The sequence below is a fragment of the Zosterops lateralis genome (assembly GCF_965231275.1).
Source record: "Zosterops lateralis genome assembly, chromosome: 17".
Taxonomy (NCBI): Eukaryota; Metazoa; Chordata; class Aves; order Passeriformes; family Zosteropidae; genus Zosterops; species Zosterops lateralis.
Window position 1 is genome coordinate 13,037,439 of NC_139777.1, and position 16,457 is coordinate 13,053,895.

Here is a 16,457-nt window from a genome sequence, read left to right on the forward strand (position 1 = left end):
ATTGAAAAGTCACTGAGTTTACCCTCAGCAGTGTCAAAGCCGTGCCTGTCCCTGGCCAAGCCCTTGGGCTCCGCAGCCACCTTGCAGCAGTGGGTCCTCCACATTAAATGTGGGGTGCAAACAAAACTCAAAGTGTCTTTTTTTTTTTTAAATTTTTTTTTCCCCTTAATGTCAGAGCCTTCTGCCCCAGGATGAAGAGTAGAAATGAGCAAAAAGCCTTAAATCCCTCCCAGCCTGCGCTGGGAGCCAGCCTGGGGTTACAGGGCTGAGGTCCCAGGGCTCAGGGCTGGGCTGTGGCTTCCCCCCTGACAGAATTACTGAAACCACCCCTGGCAGTCAGGGATCACTCCTGGGCTCCTCACTTTCTCCTGGAACATTACAAAGCCTCAGAACAAGCCATAAAGAATGACCTGAAAACTACACAAAATGGGAAGGAAGCCTATTCCGTTTTATTGCATCTATTAGACCTATTGAAAAGACGGCTCAGAAGTGGCTTGATTGCCATGACAAACGCCTGCATGGAGAAAAGATTTGGGAGACCAGACCTCTCCTTCACAAATAACAGCAGACACCTGGAACTAGAAGCCCAATCTCTCTAAATGGTCTCTAGAAATAAGGTGTGTAATTGTAGCAGAGAGCAGGCAGTGGTAGGACACGTCTGTCACAGCCCAGGTCAGGACTTTGAAATACTAAGACAAAAATGATGAGGCTGACATTAGAGCTGGGGACACCAGAGATCTCGGTCTTGATTGTTTCCTGAGGCTTGAAGACCCAAAATTATCTTTTCTTTCCCACTCCCAGCTTGGGAATGGGGACCTGGCCACTGCAGCCTGCAAAGCTGTGGAGAAACCCTCACAATTCACCCACGCTGTGGTGGGAGAGAACAACTCATAGGACATTCACAAACAGCACAGAGATGGCTGAGCTGCTCCTGTGCCTTGTGGGGAGAGGAGGAGACTTGGGGAAATGGGGATCAGTAGGAAAAAGCCTGGTTTCTGGGTTGTACCAGCAGGGAAAAGAGATGCATAGTCTCAGCCTGGCTGTTGGATGCTGTGTGTGCTCTGCATCCTCTCCATCCCTGCTCCATGTGGGAAAAGCAGCCTCTGGCTATGCCAGGGAGGAAAGCTGAAGGAGCATCCCCCTTCCAGGGGGCTGCAGGCAGAATGCTGGCAGCCTTTTTTCCCCCTCTTTATCATTGTCACCCTCTGCACACCCACAGAAGGGACAGGGTGCAGCTCCTGCCTCACCTCAGAGCCACTGCACACCCCACAGTGCCTTGAAATCAGGGCCAGGCACTTCCCAAGGGGACAAATCCCACCCTGCAGCCCGCCAGCGTGGCACAGAGAGGCTGAGACCTGGTCCCAGGCCCCAGCCAGATCCTGGTGCCCACAGGTGTGCCCCAGCCTGGCACAGATCCCCCCTGGCATATCCCCACTCTGCTGCAGCATTAGCCACTGGCAGTTTTGCCAGGGCTGCAGTCATTGGATGTCCCTGAGACAGGCTGGAGCACAGCAGCGATTGTGTTTCCATCCTATTTCCCATCCCTAAAGACAAGGAGTGGTAGCCTTGCTCATGTTTCTCAGCTGAGACCCTGCAGCCACTTCAGCTCCAAGGCTGCATTCCTGGTGGGATGTGAACATGCTCTTCCTGCTGCCCTCCCAGGGCCCCAGCTTGGTGAGGAGGAGATGAGGAGACTAGGGCAAAGGCAGGCAAAAATCGGGAGCTTGGGGAAGGTGGCAGAGCTCACAGCCACACCTGCTGAGAGTCTGCAAGGACCCTAAAGCCAAGACTGTTAATTTCCCCCTACACTGAGCAGAGTGGAAAGGGGGGGGAAGAGATCCTGAAGATAAAACTGGGTGCCTGAAACATCTCCCCTGCTGAGTTCTGGGTGGGCACATCCACCCTCAGCCCTGTCACCACCAAACTACAGCTTCCCCAGCCTGGAATAACTAGCCCTGCACTATTTCAGAACACTGGGATCACTGGATCAGTTGGGATCACTGAATAACTGAGATGTGCTGCTCTTCCCTCACCAGGGATGTGCAGCCCCACAGCTGCTGCCAAACCCTTGGGCCACGGGCATGTGGTGATGGAGAAGGGAAGCTGGGAGGGGATGCAGGAGGAGGAGCATTGATCTCCAGCTTAGCCCTGCAGCCCAGGGGAGCCCTTCCTACATAAATATTTGCCAAGCAATGCATTTGTGCCTGTCAATGGCTGTCAATAGCAGCCTGCAGTGCTGTCATCTGCGGAGCTGTCACTCCCAGCAGCCAGAGCCAAGCAGCCCTTTCTGCATCCCAACCCATCAGCACAGAGTTTTCCCTTTTAAACCCCTGTGCTGTGTGCACAGAGCCTGTCCCCAGCCCGGCAGCACCCGGGCTCAGCAGCGCTGCGGCTGGCAGGTGGCACAGGCAGAGTTAACGCCTCACGGGCAGAGCTGTCAGACAAAGCCCTGGCCTGGCTGCCTCCTGCCTCCCCCTGCCTGCTCAGGCTGCAGCAGCTCTACCTGCCAGCCCCGGGTGTGTGCCAGGTGGGGCAGTCCCAGGGGCTTACCGTGGAAGTGCTGGGCGGTTTTGCGGCGCAGGGCCTCCAGCGTCTCCTCCGTGTCTGCCCACTCCAGCACCAGCCTGCGCCCGTACAGGTGAGTGCTGTGGCACAGGGCTGTGAAGGCTTTCTGCAGAGGGAAAAGAGAGAAAAGGAGATTAAAGGAGAAAATAAGAACAGGCTCGCAGGAGGGAAGGTAAAGATGTCCCTCCCTCTGCCCTGGAGCAGAGAGGCCACCAGAGAACATCGTACTGGGAGTGCTTTGCTCTGATGGGGCAGGATCCATCTCCATCAGAGGCTCTGACTCGGTCATTTATCTTCTCTGTACTTGCAGCAGAGCAAATTCCCATCACCACTGCTGTTGGCTGGAATCCAGCACAGGATGGGACCACCCTGAGCTGGGAATGCTGCAGCCTCTGGAGCTTTGGGTCAGCACTGGGTGGGACCTTGTGACTCCCTGGCACCTTGTTCTCTGCTGGAATACAGGAAAGCACAGCTCAGCTGTGACACAGAAGTTCATTTCTGCTCTGGAAGCAAGTTGGAAAACTGCCTTTCTCCTGCCAGCCATTTGGTGACTTGGCCATGCTGGCAGCAAATGTGGCAGAGCAGAAGCCAGCACAGAAGTTCTCTGCTCTTTCTGCCTGTGGTGGTTTGCTCTGCTACAGAAATCCAGAGGTTTCCTGGTGTTAGATCCCCTTAGTAACACCCATACAGCTGTAATCTCTTGGTGATGTTGAATACAAACACGCCAGCCAGCCCAGGGCTCAGATGGCTTTCTCTGTCCACAGGCAACCAGCAGAGACACCCAGAAAACACTGATTCAGTCCAGGGAAGTTTGATTTTGTCTTTATTTCCCACAGAATTTCAAGGAAATTCAGGACTGAGCGGGATTGGGCCCACAATGCAAATACACAAACCCACTGGCCAAATATTTTTATCCCTAAAGGCCCACAAAGTGCTCCACACTGAAGGCTGGGCATGGTGGGGAAAGAAATGCCCCAAATGATTTTTTAAAAACCCCAGCTAAGGCTGGGATTAGCTCAGGTTTTGAGCTCTGCAAACTCATGTCCCTGGAACAAAGATGTCAACTCTAGGATCAGACACATAACTTCTGTCCAACCTGAGCTCCCACCTGGAGGCCCCCAAACCAGCTCCCAAGTTGTCCTGTAGGAGCCCACATCTCTCCTCTGAGCCACCTGCTAAAAGTGAATTCTCTGAACTCTGAATCACTGCAGCTGTCCCCAAACGCCACATCTCTGAGCAGAGGGGCTTGTCCTGCTTTGCTGCCCAGAGCTGCTCCTCAGGACTCTCCTTGAGCTGCTGGGTTATGAAACTCATAAAACCCTCCATTTTCAGTAACCAGCACCCAGTAACCTGAGTTTTCCTCTCTCTCCGAAGTCCTTTCACTCATGTAACCCTCATGTGCTATAAAACAGTGATGAGGAGCACCAGCTCCTCCTGCTCCATGGCATGGCTGAAATTCCCAGCACCATCCCAGCAGCCCCAGCTCCCCGGGGGGATCCTGGCAGGGCAGAGTGCCCCCTTTTCCAGGGGCACATTCCTCCTGGAAGAGCTGGAAGCTCCAGCTGTTTTTATTTGCTGCTGCTGTGTTTTCAAGGCCTATCTCCCAATTAGCAGAGCAATGTGTTGGCTTAAACAAACACTCGGGGGGAGGCGGCAGGAGGGAGTTGTGAGGGCTGTTTATGTTGGCACAAGGAGCCTCTTCCAAAGCCTGGCACAGAACCCACGGCTCTAAACACTGCATTTCCTTTGTTAATTCCTATTTTTGGACTTCTCCTTCCCACAGCACAAGGAAGAGGAAGGTTGGGTGACAGCACACAGCCCATCCATGCTCCACAGGTCATGGAGGAGGGCAGACCATGATGAATGTGGTACTTGGTGGGCTTTGGTCCTCTGAGCCACTTCTCTGCCACCTCCTCCTCCTCCTCAAGGGATTGCCATCCTCTGGCTTTGCTGGCAGCCCTGGAAAAGGTCATGGAGCAACAGGGAAGGCAGATGCTGCCATCAAGTTGTGTTATGTGTGAGAAACTTGCTGGGTGATACACATCTTCCACCAGCCTGGTGCCATTGGCCTTTCCTGGCCACACACATCCCCAGAATGAGTTGGTTTGCACCCATGATGAAAGAAAGCTCCAGCCTGTCCTGGGATCTCTGCTCCCTGTCCTCCAGGTGGGCTCCAGGAGCTGGGAATGCAGAAGAGAAGCTGCACATTTCAGGTGACACACGGATGTCACTTCTTTGGAAATGAGCTAGAAGACAAAATGTAGCTGTTCATTGCTCTGAGAGGAATTAAGACTTTTTCAGGAGGGAAAAAAAAAACCAAAAAAAAACCCCCAAAAACAAACAAAAAAACCCCAACAAAACCAAAAACAAACAAGAGAAAGCACTGATGATTTAAAAGACAAAGGGATGAAGGGGAGAAATGCCATTCCCATACATCCACACTGCTGGAAATCTTCCAGGGAGAGGAGGAAATTTGCTACTGCTGCTATTTCAAATGAAAAGATAGGTAAGGGAAAAAACATACTTTAATTAGGTGACAAGTATGAAATGAGGAGAAGCAGGCTGGCTTTCACAGAAAGCAGGAGCTATTTTTGGGGTGCAGCTCCTCTGTGTCAGCATCTGCCTTCCCAGGACACCTCTTTGGAGGAACAAAGAAGGGACAGAGGTTTGTGGAGTTGTATCCGAATGAAGGATAAAGGGAGGTGTGGTGTCTGCTCATCCAAGAGAGAGATTCACCACAAAAGCCCTTCAATTTCCAGGGCTTCATATCTTCCTACACCTTTAAGGAGAGGCTTTGCCACAAAAAGCTCCTTTTGAAGTGCCCAAACAGATTCTGATAAAGCTGCTGCATTTGGTAACACACCCTCTGCCAGGTCACCCCAAAGCCTGAAAATCCTGGCAAACCTTCTCCTGGCCCTCATTTGCTTCCCAGATGCTTTAGTGGTTGCATGAAAACACTATAGACTTCTCCTCCTCGAGAATAGGATGTGAGCATGCTTAAAAATGCCATTTCTGAGCACTTTTTGCAAAGTTTGGTTCGAGCTTAACATTACAGCTCAGCATGGTGGGAAAAAGCAGGGAGAGGAAAGGGAGAGGCTGGAACAGCTGCTTAGAAAGGTCTGTGGGATTCAGAAAGAGAATTTCCAAGTGAAAAGGTGGCTGATAAGCCCCCGGGAAGGCCAGGCTGCTGGGATGAGGCAGCCAGAGCTCTGGAGCAGAGCCTGCTGTGCTGGGAGGGCCGGGAGCAGAGACCGGACCGCAGCGTCTGTCACCCCCGGGTGTGACAGCGCCAGCCCTGACTGCTGCACTCATCTGGAGGACAGTGCTGCTCTGCCTCCACATTCCCCCTTGCCCTATTAAATACTCAAGCCAAAGAGCCTCCAGGCTGGAATCATTAGAGGGACAAAGGGTCAACAACATTAGGAGATTGATAAATATCCCTCCCTCGCAAGAGCCGGTCCCAGCTGAGGATGCTCTCGGCGATGCCAGCTGCACACAAGGATTTTTCCTTCCGTGCGTGTGCATTTTGAAAGCGTTGGCTGTCTCTCCCAAATGGGCAATTTCTATTTGGAGACCAGATGTATTTTTATATCAACAGGGGAGAAAAGTGGGAACTTGGCTTCCCAGTTAATAGTTCAAAAATAAAAACAATTCTGCAACGATTCTGCACAGGGAACGTCAGGGAACGGTTAGTGCTTCCTTAACCAGAGTTAATTTGGTATTGCTGGTGCATCAGAGTTCCAGGGGAGGCTGAGGAGATCGAGCCAGGGCTGATGGGGCAGATCTGCAGGCACAGCATCAGGGAGCCGGGAGGAGGAGCCCCCATCCCCATGCTGGCTGTGGAAAATCTCCATGTGCGCTCCCACAGCAGCCATGGTCGTTCAGAGAAAAAGACAAACACGGGAGGTCACAGGCTTTAAATGCCCAACAAAGGCAGCCTAACTATTCTATTACAAACCCATCATGTTTTATAAGATGCTTATAAGCAATTTCCAGATTACCACTCTGAGCAAAAGCGTCACTGACAGTCAGAGCTATTCAGCTCAGAGGTCTCCAGGCCCACTCTCCTCCTCTCTCATTTCACTCAGCAATAAACTCTAAGCCAATTATGAGCATGTTTACAATATTCAGGATCCTATTCATCAATACACCGTGCATCCTTTTCCAGACGGCCAATGGAGTGTACTTGATGTGCCACTTGTGAGACAATTAAATCCCTCAAAGAGATGAGGGTGGAAAAAAAAAATATGAAGAAGGAAGAAGAGCTGCTTTGCTGGGAAAGAAGAAAACCCCGCTGAGAGCTCTTCCACAGGGCAGCTCTCTCCCTGCACGCTCCCCCCTCCAGCAGCTCTGGGAGCAGTGCCTTGGGCCAGAGCCCTGCCTGGCTCTGTCCCCTCACCATAGATGGGCTACCTGTCACTGAGATTCCCATTTGTCCAGTGCAGCTGCAATCAGTCCCTGAGGGGATGGAAAGGGATGAGAGGCAAACACTGACCCTGTGCCTGTTTCCTCCAGAGAGCAGCAGAAAAGCAGGTGCTGCCTCACACCCCCCCAAACTGAGCAGCAGTAAAGAATCAGTCTGGTCCCTCTATGTACCTTTCCATCCCAAGTTTCCTTGGGAAAAGATTAATTCCGACCCCAGGAACAAAGCCTGAATGACTGTGGAGTGAAGCAGAGGTGAAAGCAAAGCTTCTTTGAGCAGAGCCACAGGCACGGCTCAAGGTGCAGGGAGAAGAACCAGGCTCCTGGGGGGATCCTTGCACCCCCAGGGGGAAGAGGGAAGCTGAGCAGAGGGAAGTTTGAGTTAGGATCAATACAGGACTAACAAAGAAACTCCATGTACTGTGTTATACAGGAGGTCAGGCTGGAAGGGATGATCTAATAGTCCCTTGTGATCCTGGATCAATGAATACTGTCTAAAAACATAAACACAGGCTCTGGCTGGCTCCCCCCTCCTGTCTCCTCCATCTCTGCTCAGTCTGAAAAATCTGGAGTTCTGGGGGCTCATGTGGTCCCTTCCCTCCAGCAAAGACTTCCTGTGGGTTGTGCTTACAGCCACTCCCTTCCAGACCCTGCACAAATCACCAGGAATCACCAGCAGGATGAAATCCACCCTGCTCCAGAACCTCTGGCAAAGGATGAGAGCAGGATACCATCAGACAGGCTGCAATCCTCTTGTTTCTGCTAAAAACAGGGAACTTAAAGGTATAGGAAAGCTTTCAAAAAATAGATGAACTAGGCCAATTCAGAACTCTGGCACTGGGAAAGCAGCAGGCTAAGGCTGCTCAGAGGGGGCTCTCAAAACATACAGAAGAACTGGTGAACACAAGGCTTGCACAGGTTACAAATTAGGAAACAGCCACAATATCCAAAATTCTCCTAAAATCAAGGTGGTGTGGTGGAGGTGGGACATGTGCAGAGGTTTCCTGATGTGTTAATGTTGAGTCAAAACCATCCTGTCTCACCTTGCTGCTGACAAACCTGAAAAATCAGCTCCTGTCCTTCTGTATTACCAAGAATTTCAAGTTATTTTATCAGTTGCACCAAAATCATCCCCAATAAGGTTTTGGTTGTGAGTTTTGCTGTTGCCCACGTGGGGATTTCAACCTGAGTGCAGCTTTCCTGGGGAATGCCAACAGCCTGCCTCAAACCTGAGCTAAGCCTCAGTGGGACAGAGCCTCCTGCCTCCCCTCTCCTCCCCAGGCAGTGGCAGAGGGGCAGGGAGGAGCAAGGCTCACCTTGGCATCCTGCTTGGTGACGAAATCCACAAAGCCAAAGCCCCGGTGGGATCCCGTTCCTGCCATTTTCTTGGGCAGCCGGACAGTCTTGAGCTCTCCAAAGGTGCTGTGAATCCAAGGAAAAGCAGGGACAGTGTGAGATGAAGGGAAGAGTCACCCCTTTCCCACAAACCTTGGCAGCGCCAGCTGCAGAGCCACTCACATCAGGTGAGTCTTGCTCCAGACATCCTGCAGCCCCATTTCCAAAGCAAATACAACCAGCTAAAAATTCAGTTTATATTTCAAGGGTCATTCTGGATATAAAACCTAATACAAAAAACTTCTTTAATGTAACTGCTTTGCTCCTCCTTCCCTCAGGAGATCCAGCCAGAATGCCATGCCCTGCTCAGGGTGGGCAAAGCATCTCCAGGTGACCAGGGCTGCTCCAAATCCCACCAAAACAGATTTATTTGCACCTTTAAAGAAGGGCTGGAGTGCACAGGATACGGGCAGGAGACAGCATGGCCCCACAGGGAATTATTCTGTTTCCAGAATAGCTCTCCCATCCCCAGAGGTGTCATCCCTCCAACTCCAGGGATCCTGGGCATTTTTGATGATTGGATTTCCTCGTTCTAACCCTTCAGCCTTTCCCATCCTGCAGCTTCTGTGCTGGAATAAACTGGTTTTATCTAAGCTTTCTGGATGTAGAAAGGCAAACAAGCGAATCCAGCAGACCACAACAACCTCCATATCCAACAGCATTTCAGACAAGTTTTGCAGTGTCAGTGGAAAGCTAAGCATGGGGAGATAAGGGGGTTCCTGTCCCAGAGAAGGAACTTGTGGCTTGAGCACCAAAGCATGCAGCCATCCCACTTTGTCCAAACCCCCTAAAAACAGCCCCAAAGGCAGCACGAGCCGGACACCCCTCTCCAGTGCCATCCCCTGGAGGAATTCCAGGACAAAGCCGGTGCTTTCCCTGCTGCCAAGCTCCTGCTTCCCCTTCTCCTCCCCTCCCCTCACACCCATTTATCAAACACATATGCACAAACTGCAGGCAATAAATATTTAATGTGGCCCAGGTCTGAAGAGATGTGTTATTTTATTTGAAAATCTCCACACAGGCGTGCATACACAAAAGGAGCCTGGGATACAGCAGTGCCAAAGAGCACCTGGGAATAAACACAGTAAAGGCCATAAAAGCTCTCGTGAAATGATATAAGCTAAATCCTGGGAGTTAACCTGCTGCACTGGCAGCATGACCAGGCATTCATCCACCCAATTTCCTTAGGCAACGTGGTGTGTAAATGCACCATTATGAAGCTTCAAAATGAATCCGCACGTCTCGCGCTCGCTCGGTGCTTTCCCTCCCTCTCTCCCTGCTGCCCCCTCTGAGCTGGAGCTACGCAAACAAACAAACAAAACCCCAGCACAGCACAGGGAGCAGCCTCAGCTGCTGGGAAGGCTCGGAGCCTGTGGTTTCCAGAGGTCCTCCTGCGAGGGGGTCGAGGTGACAGGGACTCCCCAGGACGCCTGGAGCACCTCAAATGCTACAGCTAGGTGAAGGGAGAGGCAAGGACAAAGCTCCTGAGCCATGGAGATGCCCTTCTAGCCAGGAAAAATGGGAGGTAGGAGCCATGGGCACGCTCCAGTCTCTCTCTCTCCATGAAGAATATCAAGGACATGGCCTGGGGGCTGCAGAATATTTGCTGAAGGAACAGGAGCAGAGTATTTGCCCAGAGGGAGGTCTCAGACAACGTTCGGTCTGTGCACTGAAACACCAACGTGTCCTTTTGACATCGAGATCCAGTGCCCAGGATGGGCCAGGAGGTACCCACAGGAGCAGGAAGGCTCTGGATTCAGAGAAGCTGTACTGACCCACATCAGCCTGGGCAGAGCTGGGAGAAACTGGCTCTTCCTTCCTGCCCAGCTCAGAGCAGCCCAAGCTACCCACTCACACGTGGAGAGAGGTGTGGAGGGATGAACCCTGATCCAGCTGCAGAGCAGGGCTGGCCATGAGCTTTTCCTGCCCAGTGGGAGCCAGCAGGGGCTTCCAGAGGGATGGACTGGGGGAACAGGTGAGGTGGAGGGGTGAGGGAAGCCGAGGGGACAGGGCTGACCCCAGTGGGACCATGCAGGGGAACAGCGTCCCCCCCACTGCGGCGCTAATTAGAAACCACAACACAGCAATTACCAGCCCGGGAGCTGCGAATGAAGCGCTGAGCTCCGGCCTTTAATGTTCTCCTCTCCGGTGCCAGGCACAGACTCACACCTCTCTTTTCCAATTATTTCTCCTGGATTTGGGGGGGAGAGAGAGAGAGGCAGAGGCAGAAGGAAACCCAATTACCCCCTGCAGTGCCAGGCTCCCGTAGCCAGGGAAGCCAGAGGGAAGCCAGGTGCTGACACGTTTGCTCCCACTCCAGCTGCATCCAGGCTCCAGGATGGCCATGCAGGGATTGTGCCACAGGCAAAGGCATGGGCTGGGGGATGGAAGGAGGAAAAGCGTGGAGCACATCATCTAAGTGACACCAGAGCATAATGGCAAGGGAGGGAAGGAAGGAGCTTTTCCACAAGATCTCATGGAGCTGTTTGAAAACGGGCTCCCAGGGGCTGGGATGGCTCTGGAGGCAGGGGAGTCACAGCAAGTGAGAGCTGGTGGCACTGCCAGCTCCTTCCCCTTCCAGCACAGAGCTCTGATGGGCACAGATAGAATGCAAAAGCCACAGGCAGCCCAGAGTGGGGGCTCCTTTGAGTGCTCTCATCTCTCAAAGTGGGCAGACATCAGCAATCCTGCTGCCAGCATGGAGCACAGCACCAGGCCAGGCTCCTTCCCTCAAGCAGGATGGTTTACAAGGAAGTTTCCAGCATCAGTGAGTGTGAAACCAGAGTGGATTTTGAACTTATACTCACCCACCCATCCATACTTTCTCCACGTGCTCCTGAGCCCCTACAGCAGAGCTGAAGGACCTGGTGGCTGTGGGAGCAAAGCCCTTTCAGCCTTGAGACATTGATTTGGTTGCAGTCAGCCTGGTGTAACTTCGCACAAGACCTGAACCTCAGTCCTGATGAGCCCCCTGTGCCTGGCCTGGAGCTGGACTTGTGGCAGGACACTCCCACACAGCTCCTGGTGGCACCACACTGGGATGGGATTTCAGTGTGCAGCAATCCCAAATCTCCTGTGAAATCCCCGTGGAGCAGGTCACGATTAATACAGGAAGGTTTAGGGAGGCCAAAAGCAGAGTTTTGCCAGAGGTAGCAGGAGGGCAGAGCCCCTGGTGAGCTGCCATGCACACAGCTCCTCCCAGTTTCCTTCCCACAGAGCCATGAAAAACAGTGTCCAACAGCTCTTCTCTGAAATCCCAGGTGGAATCAGGACCAGGAGGGGAGGGCAGAGGGGTGGAGGGCTCTGCCTGGACTCCCCTGTCCCTGCAGGCCCTGCCAGGCAGGCTGGCAGCTCTGTCCTCACACCTCGCTCTCCCAGGCTTGGCACATTCTCCTGCTGTTGGCTGGGAGGGATGGCAGCCTCCACAAACACTGCAACTCCTATTTCCTCAATGAGAACCTTTGTTTTGTGCCCATCCAGATTTGCTGGGAAACCAGAAAAAGCCTGTGCTGGCCCTGGCTGAGCCACTAGCCACAGGGCTGCAGAATAGAGACGGCCACGAGCTCTCCTTTGACGAGTCACCCATTCCAAGCTCAGCAGAAACACAGGGTGCATCCCAGGGATACCAGCAGGGACATCCCCTCCCTCCCACCCACAAGAGATGCAGCATTTCTCCATGGCAGTGCTGGCTATCAGCTGCTTTCCTGCTGCTTTGGCAGCTCTTCCAGCTGCCAGCCTGCTTCCCTGGCTGAACACAGGGAGGAAAAGGAGATTTTTCCTCTTCACTGCAAGCTGGCTGCAGGTCAGAGGAACATCACTCCTTGGGATTGTAATTGTATCCTTCTGCCACAGGCCAGCTGGGAGGCAAGTCCTTTGCCTGCTAATTATAGGACATTATATTGCTATTAAACTGCACATTCCAGCTTGGGAGACAACCCACGGCTCACTTGGCTTTGCCTGGTCACCAGAAGGAGCCTGCACATCCGTCACCAACATGGGACAGAGGAGAATGGTCATACAGGTGGGCTCCAGAAAACCTCCTCCTTCCCCTTCCCTCCTCCCTGGTCTCCAGAGAACCCCACAGCTTCAGGCAGCTGTGAAGAGGACAGGGACCTCCAGATCAGGGCAAATGTGGAATCAGAGCGGTTTGGTTGGAAGAAACCTTAAAGCCCATCTAGTTCCACCACCCGCCCTGGGCAGGGACACCTTCCACTATCCCAGGCTGCTCCAAGCCCTGTCCAGCCTGGCCTTGGGCACTTCCAGGGATCCAGGGGCAGCCACAGCTTCTTTGGGCACCCTGTGCCAGGGCCTGCCCACCCTCACAGGGAACAGTTTTTACCAAATAATTTATTCCTAAGAAATTGTAAACATCTCTCCAGCTGGGAAGTGTTCCCTCCATTTTAACTCCTTCCCTGTCTCAAAGAGCAGCATTTAAAATGTAAAGTCCTTGGAACAGGCCAGACCTGTCCACCCCTGATGGGTATTTTCAAGTCCCAAACACACAGATGTGCTCATTTTACTTGATCTTGGTGCACCCCAAGCCATGAGCTGATCAAGGACTCCTGGCTTGCCACGTTCTGAGGGGGAAAGCACAACTGACATCATGAATCTGTCCACTGCCAAAAACACAGAACGTCTTGGAAAACAACCACAAAAACCACCCTGAGCGTTCTGCAGATTGTACAGAGATCCCACTGCACAGAGCAGTCCTAAATCCCCCTCGCCAGTTCATATTCCTCCAAGGAAAACAAAACAGCAAAACCACGTTGAAAAACGGATTACGAAAACCTTAACCAAAGCTGCCAAGCTTCTCCTGGGTTGTCACCATCTCCTCCTCCTCTCATCTTGCTGCCTTCCCATCCCCAGCCCTGCCCAAATCCCCCCTCGTGAGTGCTGGCAGCCCCGGGGCCAGAGCTCAGGCAGAGGATGAGCCAGGCAGCGTGACCGCTCATCCCAGATGGCTCTGGGCAGGGATGACGAGTCCAAAAGACACACAAGTCCTTCCCTCCCTCCCCTCCCTGCACAGCCTCAGCCCTAGGAGCAGGCTCTAGCCACACACAGAATTCACTCAATCCCTTTGCAATGCTCCTCTTCATTTTATTCTTTTTCCCCCCAAACAGAAAACCACAGCCCTGCCGGTCTCTCCCTCTGCACCCATTTGCTGATTAAAAGGGGGAGGGAAAAAAAAATACAATAATGGTCCTTTTTTTTCTTTCTTCCTCCTTGAGGAAGGCAGGACCCTGGCAAATGGTTTTGCCCCTGGGCTGAGCCATGGCCAGTTCCACCCCCTGCATGAGGGAGTTAATGGAATACGCAGCAGAAGGGCCCTCCCGCCTCCCGCTCCAGGACTTCAGCTGACTCCAGGACGGCTAATCCCATTACAAGAAAATAACGTGGATAATTCAAGCTAATGAAATCGTTACAAGAATGTGGACAGCCAGGGGTGGACATTCAGAGCCAATTTAACACTCCTTGGTGTTGTTATCCCCAGCACAGGAAATATCTGAAAAGGAGGAAGGGAAAGGGAAGGAGGGAAGAAAAAAAGCCTTCCTCTCTTTTTTAGCTTAAATCCTGTTAGAGGGTTCAGGAATTAATCTGGCACCCATCTCCCCTATTGCCATTATCAGCAGCAGCATCAAAAATGTCTCCTTCACCTCTGAAAATCAGCAAATGAAGGCACAGAAAGACAAGGTGGGAGGGAAAGCTCTGGATCCTCAGAGCCAAGTCAAACTGTGGCTCCCTCCAGCTCTGGTGGAGGCATGTGGCAGCAGAGCAGGGGTCCCAGTGTCCCCCTGGCCCACAGAGGAAGTGACACCAGGGAGCAGGTCCCCAGTGTAAAGCTGATCCTTCATTCCCTGAGCTGGCCAGTCCTGCTGGATAATCAAAGCACCTGCAAAACCCACATGAAAAGCCAGCGGGACACGGGACAGCCATGTCTGCACCTTGTCCTTTACTCCATGGATCATCAGTTTTTCCAGCTCCCTCTCCTCTTTGCCCAGGAGGAGCACCTTGGTTTGGAGGCCCCTTGATCTGCTGCTGCAGCACAGCTGGGTTTTGCTTTGTGTGATTCCTCTTTTTCCTTGTGCTGCTGGGAGAAGTGCTGCTGCCTGCCCCAAGCCATGGATCCCATCCCTGTTTTCTGGGCAGAGCTGCCCTTGCTGCCAGAGCCTCCTGGGGCAGGTCTAAGGCCAGGCTCTCCTCACTGCAGCATCTCACACACTCCCTGGAGTAACACTGCTGCTGCTCCCAGCTCTGGCCTTCCCTCCTCACGGAGAACAGTCCTGAGGAAGCTGGTCCAGGTTTTGGATTGCCCTCGGTGCCTGAGGAAAACTCCAAGCTTAGTTCTTCCCGGATTTATTAAATTCTGGCACAGATCTTCAAAAATTATTTAGATGCCCAACACCACAACTACTGCAAGTGCCAGGGACTATGTGGACAGTGTGCTTCTTCCAAGGAGCTGGGAATTTGCCCATAAATCCCATTTTTAGTGGCAGCAGCCTCCCTTGGAGCTTGTGGCAAAGCAGGATCAGGAACACAACAGCTTTGGCCCCAGAGCAGGAGGCAGCCAGGGGATCTTCCCTCTCCTCAAGATGCTGGAGCACAAGGCAGTGGCTGCTTCCTGTGGCTTAACTGGCTTGTTTAAAAACACAGCAAAACATTTTATCCCTTCTCGATTTATTTTCCTTAACAGTTGCTTATGAGGGACCTTATCAAAAGCGTTCTGAAATTCCAAGTAAATTAGTCATTAGGCAGGTTTTCAGAACAGTAATTAGGCCACTCCATGCCCCTGATGTATTATTTACCTGAGAAGATCTACATAATTAGGGCTCTTCTTTATAACTGGTATTACACACACTAAATTCTACTCCAGTCTATCGTGTAATTACGCAATTAGGCTGCACGCTAAACAGAAACCAATCCTGAAAACCAAGCAGAAAGAAAAAAAAAAAAAAACCCAACCCACAACAGTAATTATTATTTTTTTAAATCCTCCATCAGCAGCACAGCAGCAAGTCTTAAAATTTTAATATCCCTCCACTTAAGTAATTTCCAAGCAGGTGCTGCAACCAGGTTTGGTTTCTTAATTTTGCCACGTTTAATCCCACTTTGGGAGGTTTTAACATCGGGAGAGATCAGCTTTAAAGGCTGGTGGGAAAAGGGGCTTTTCTCTTCCCTGGATTTGCTGGGAGCAGCATCGTGTCCCTTTGCAGCTCCTCCCAATCCATGAGGATTTTTCCAGCTCCTGGAGGCAGCCAGGTACAGTTGCTGTGATGTGACTGTCGTTCCTCCCTCCAGAGCTGGCTCCCATGTTGGAATTTTAGCTTGGAAGAAAGGAATGAAAGCCCTGGAGTGCTTGCAGCAGGAGATGGGATGTGCAGAGCCCCACCCAGCAGCCTGACACGCCTTTAGGATGGAGGGATGGACTCTCCTGGAGGATTCTTAGGAGCCAGCTCCTTCCAAAGACATGAGGAAGTTTGTGCAACTAGCAACTAGGAAACTCAGAAGGAATCCAAATTTGTATCCAGGGCATCCTTGGAGAAGGCAGCCTTGCTATTAAGATACCAGCTGCATCAGCATCCCTCAAAAATAAAAATATATCTCATATTCAACTGCAGAACCTCCTGATTTGTTCCCACCTTTTCTCTGGTCTGACTGCAAGGTGAGATCCCAGGGTGTCCCTTCTATTGGCCATGCCCTGCTTTGCTTCCTGGTCCCTGCTGATGGAAGAGCCTGCACCACTGGGGTGGGAAGCATTCTTTTAATCCACTTCTTGCTATAAATCTATTTTAGACTTGGTGACATCAAGGGAAAGCAGCCAGGACTCACTGACACCTCCTGGGGAAGACACCTGCCTATTCTCCACAGTTATTTCCACGCTTTAAAGACAACGATGATTCACTGTTTAATGAAAGCAGGAATAGATTTCCTCCTGAAATTTTACACCTCAATGCCTACAATTTCCAGTTCCTCAGGGAGAGGGGAAGATGCAGAGCTGGCACAGGGAACACCATCAGCTTTAGGCAGCCCTAGGGTTAAGCAGCACTGCTGAACTTGAACACTGACAGGAGTTTGGG

The 16,457-nt window shown here is 52.0% G+C and overlaps 1 protein-coding gene across 2 annotated transcripts in view; it reads right to left on the reverse strand.

The window, feature by feature from the left end:
- RBM19 (RNA binding motif protein 19) overlaps window positions 1-16,457 on the reverse strand; it is a 52,935-nt gene that overhangs the window by 10,851 nt on the left and 25,627 nt on the right. For both annotated transcript variants that reach the window (XM_083874045.1, XM_083874044.1), the window contains exons 22-23: window positions 8,304-8,409; window positions 2,551-2,671 (exon numbers count right to left, since the gene is read on the reverse strand). In XM_083874045.1, the coding sequence (XP_083730171.1) occupies window positions 2,551-2,671; window positions 8,304-8,409 (227 nt within the window). The remainder of the gene's footprint in view (window positions 1-2,550; window positions 2,672-8,303; window positions 8,410-16,457) is intronic.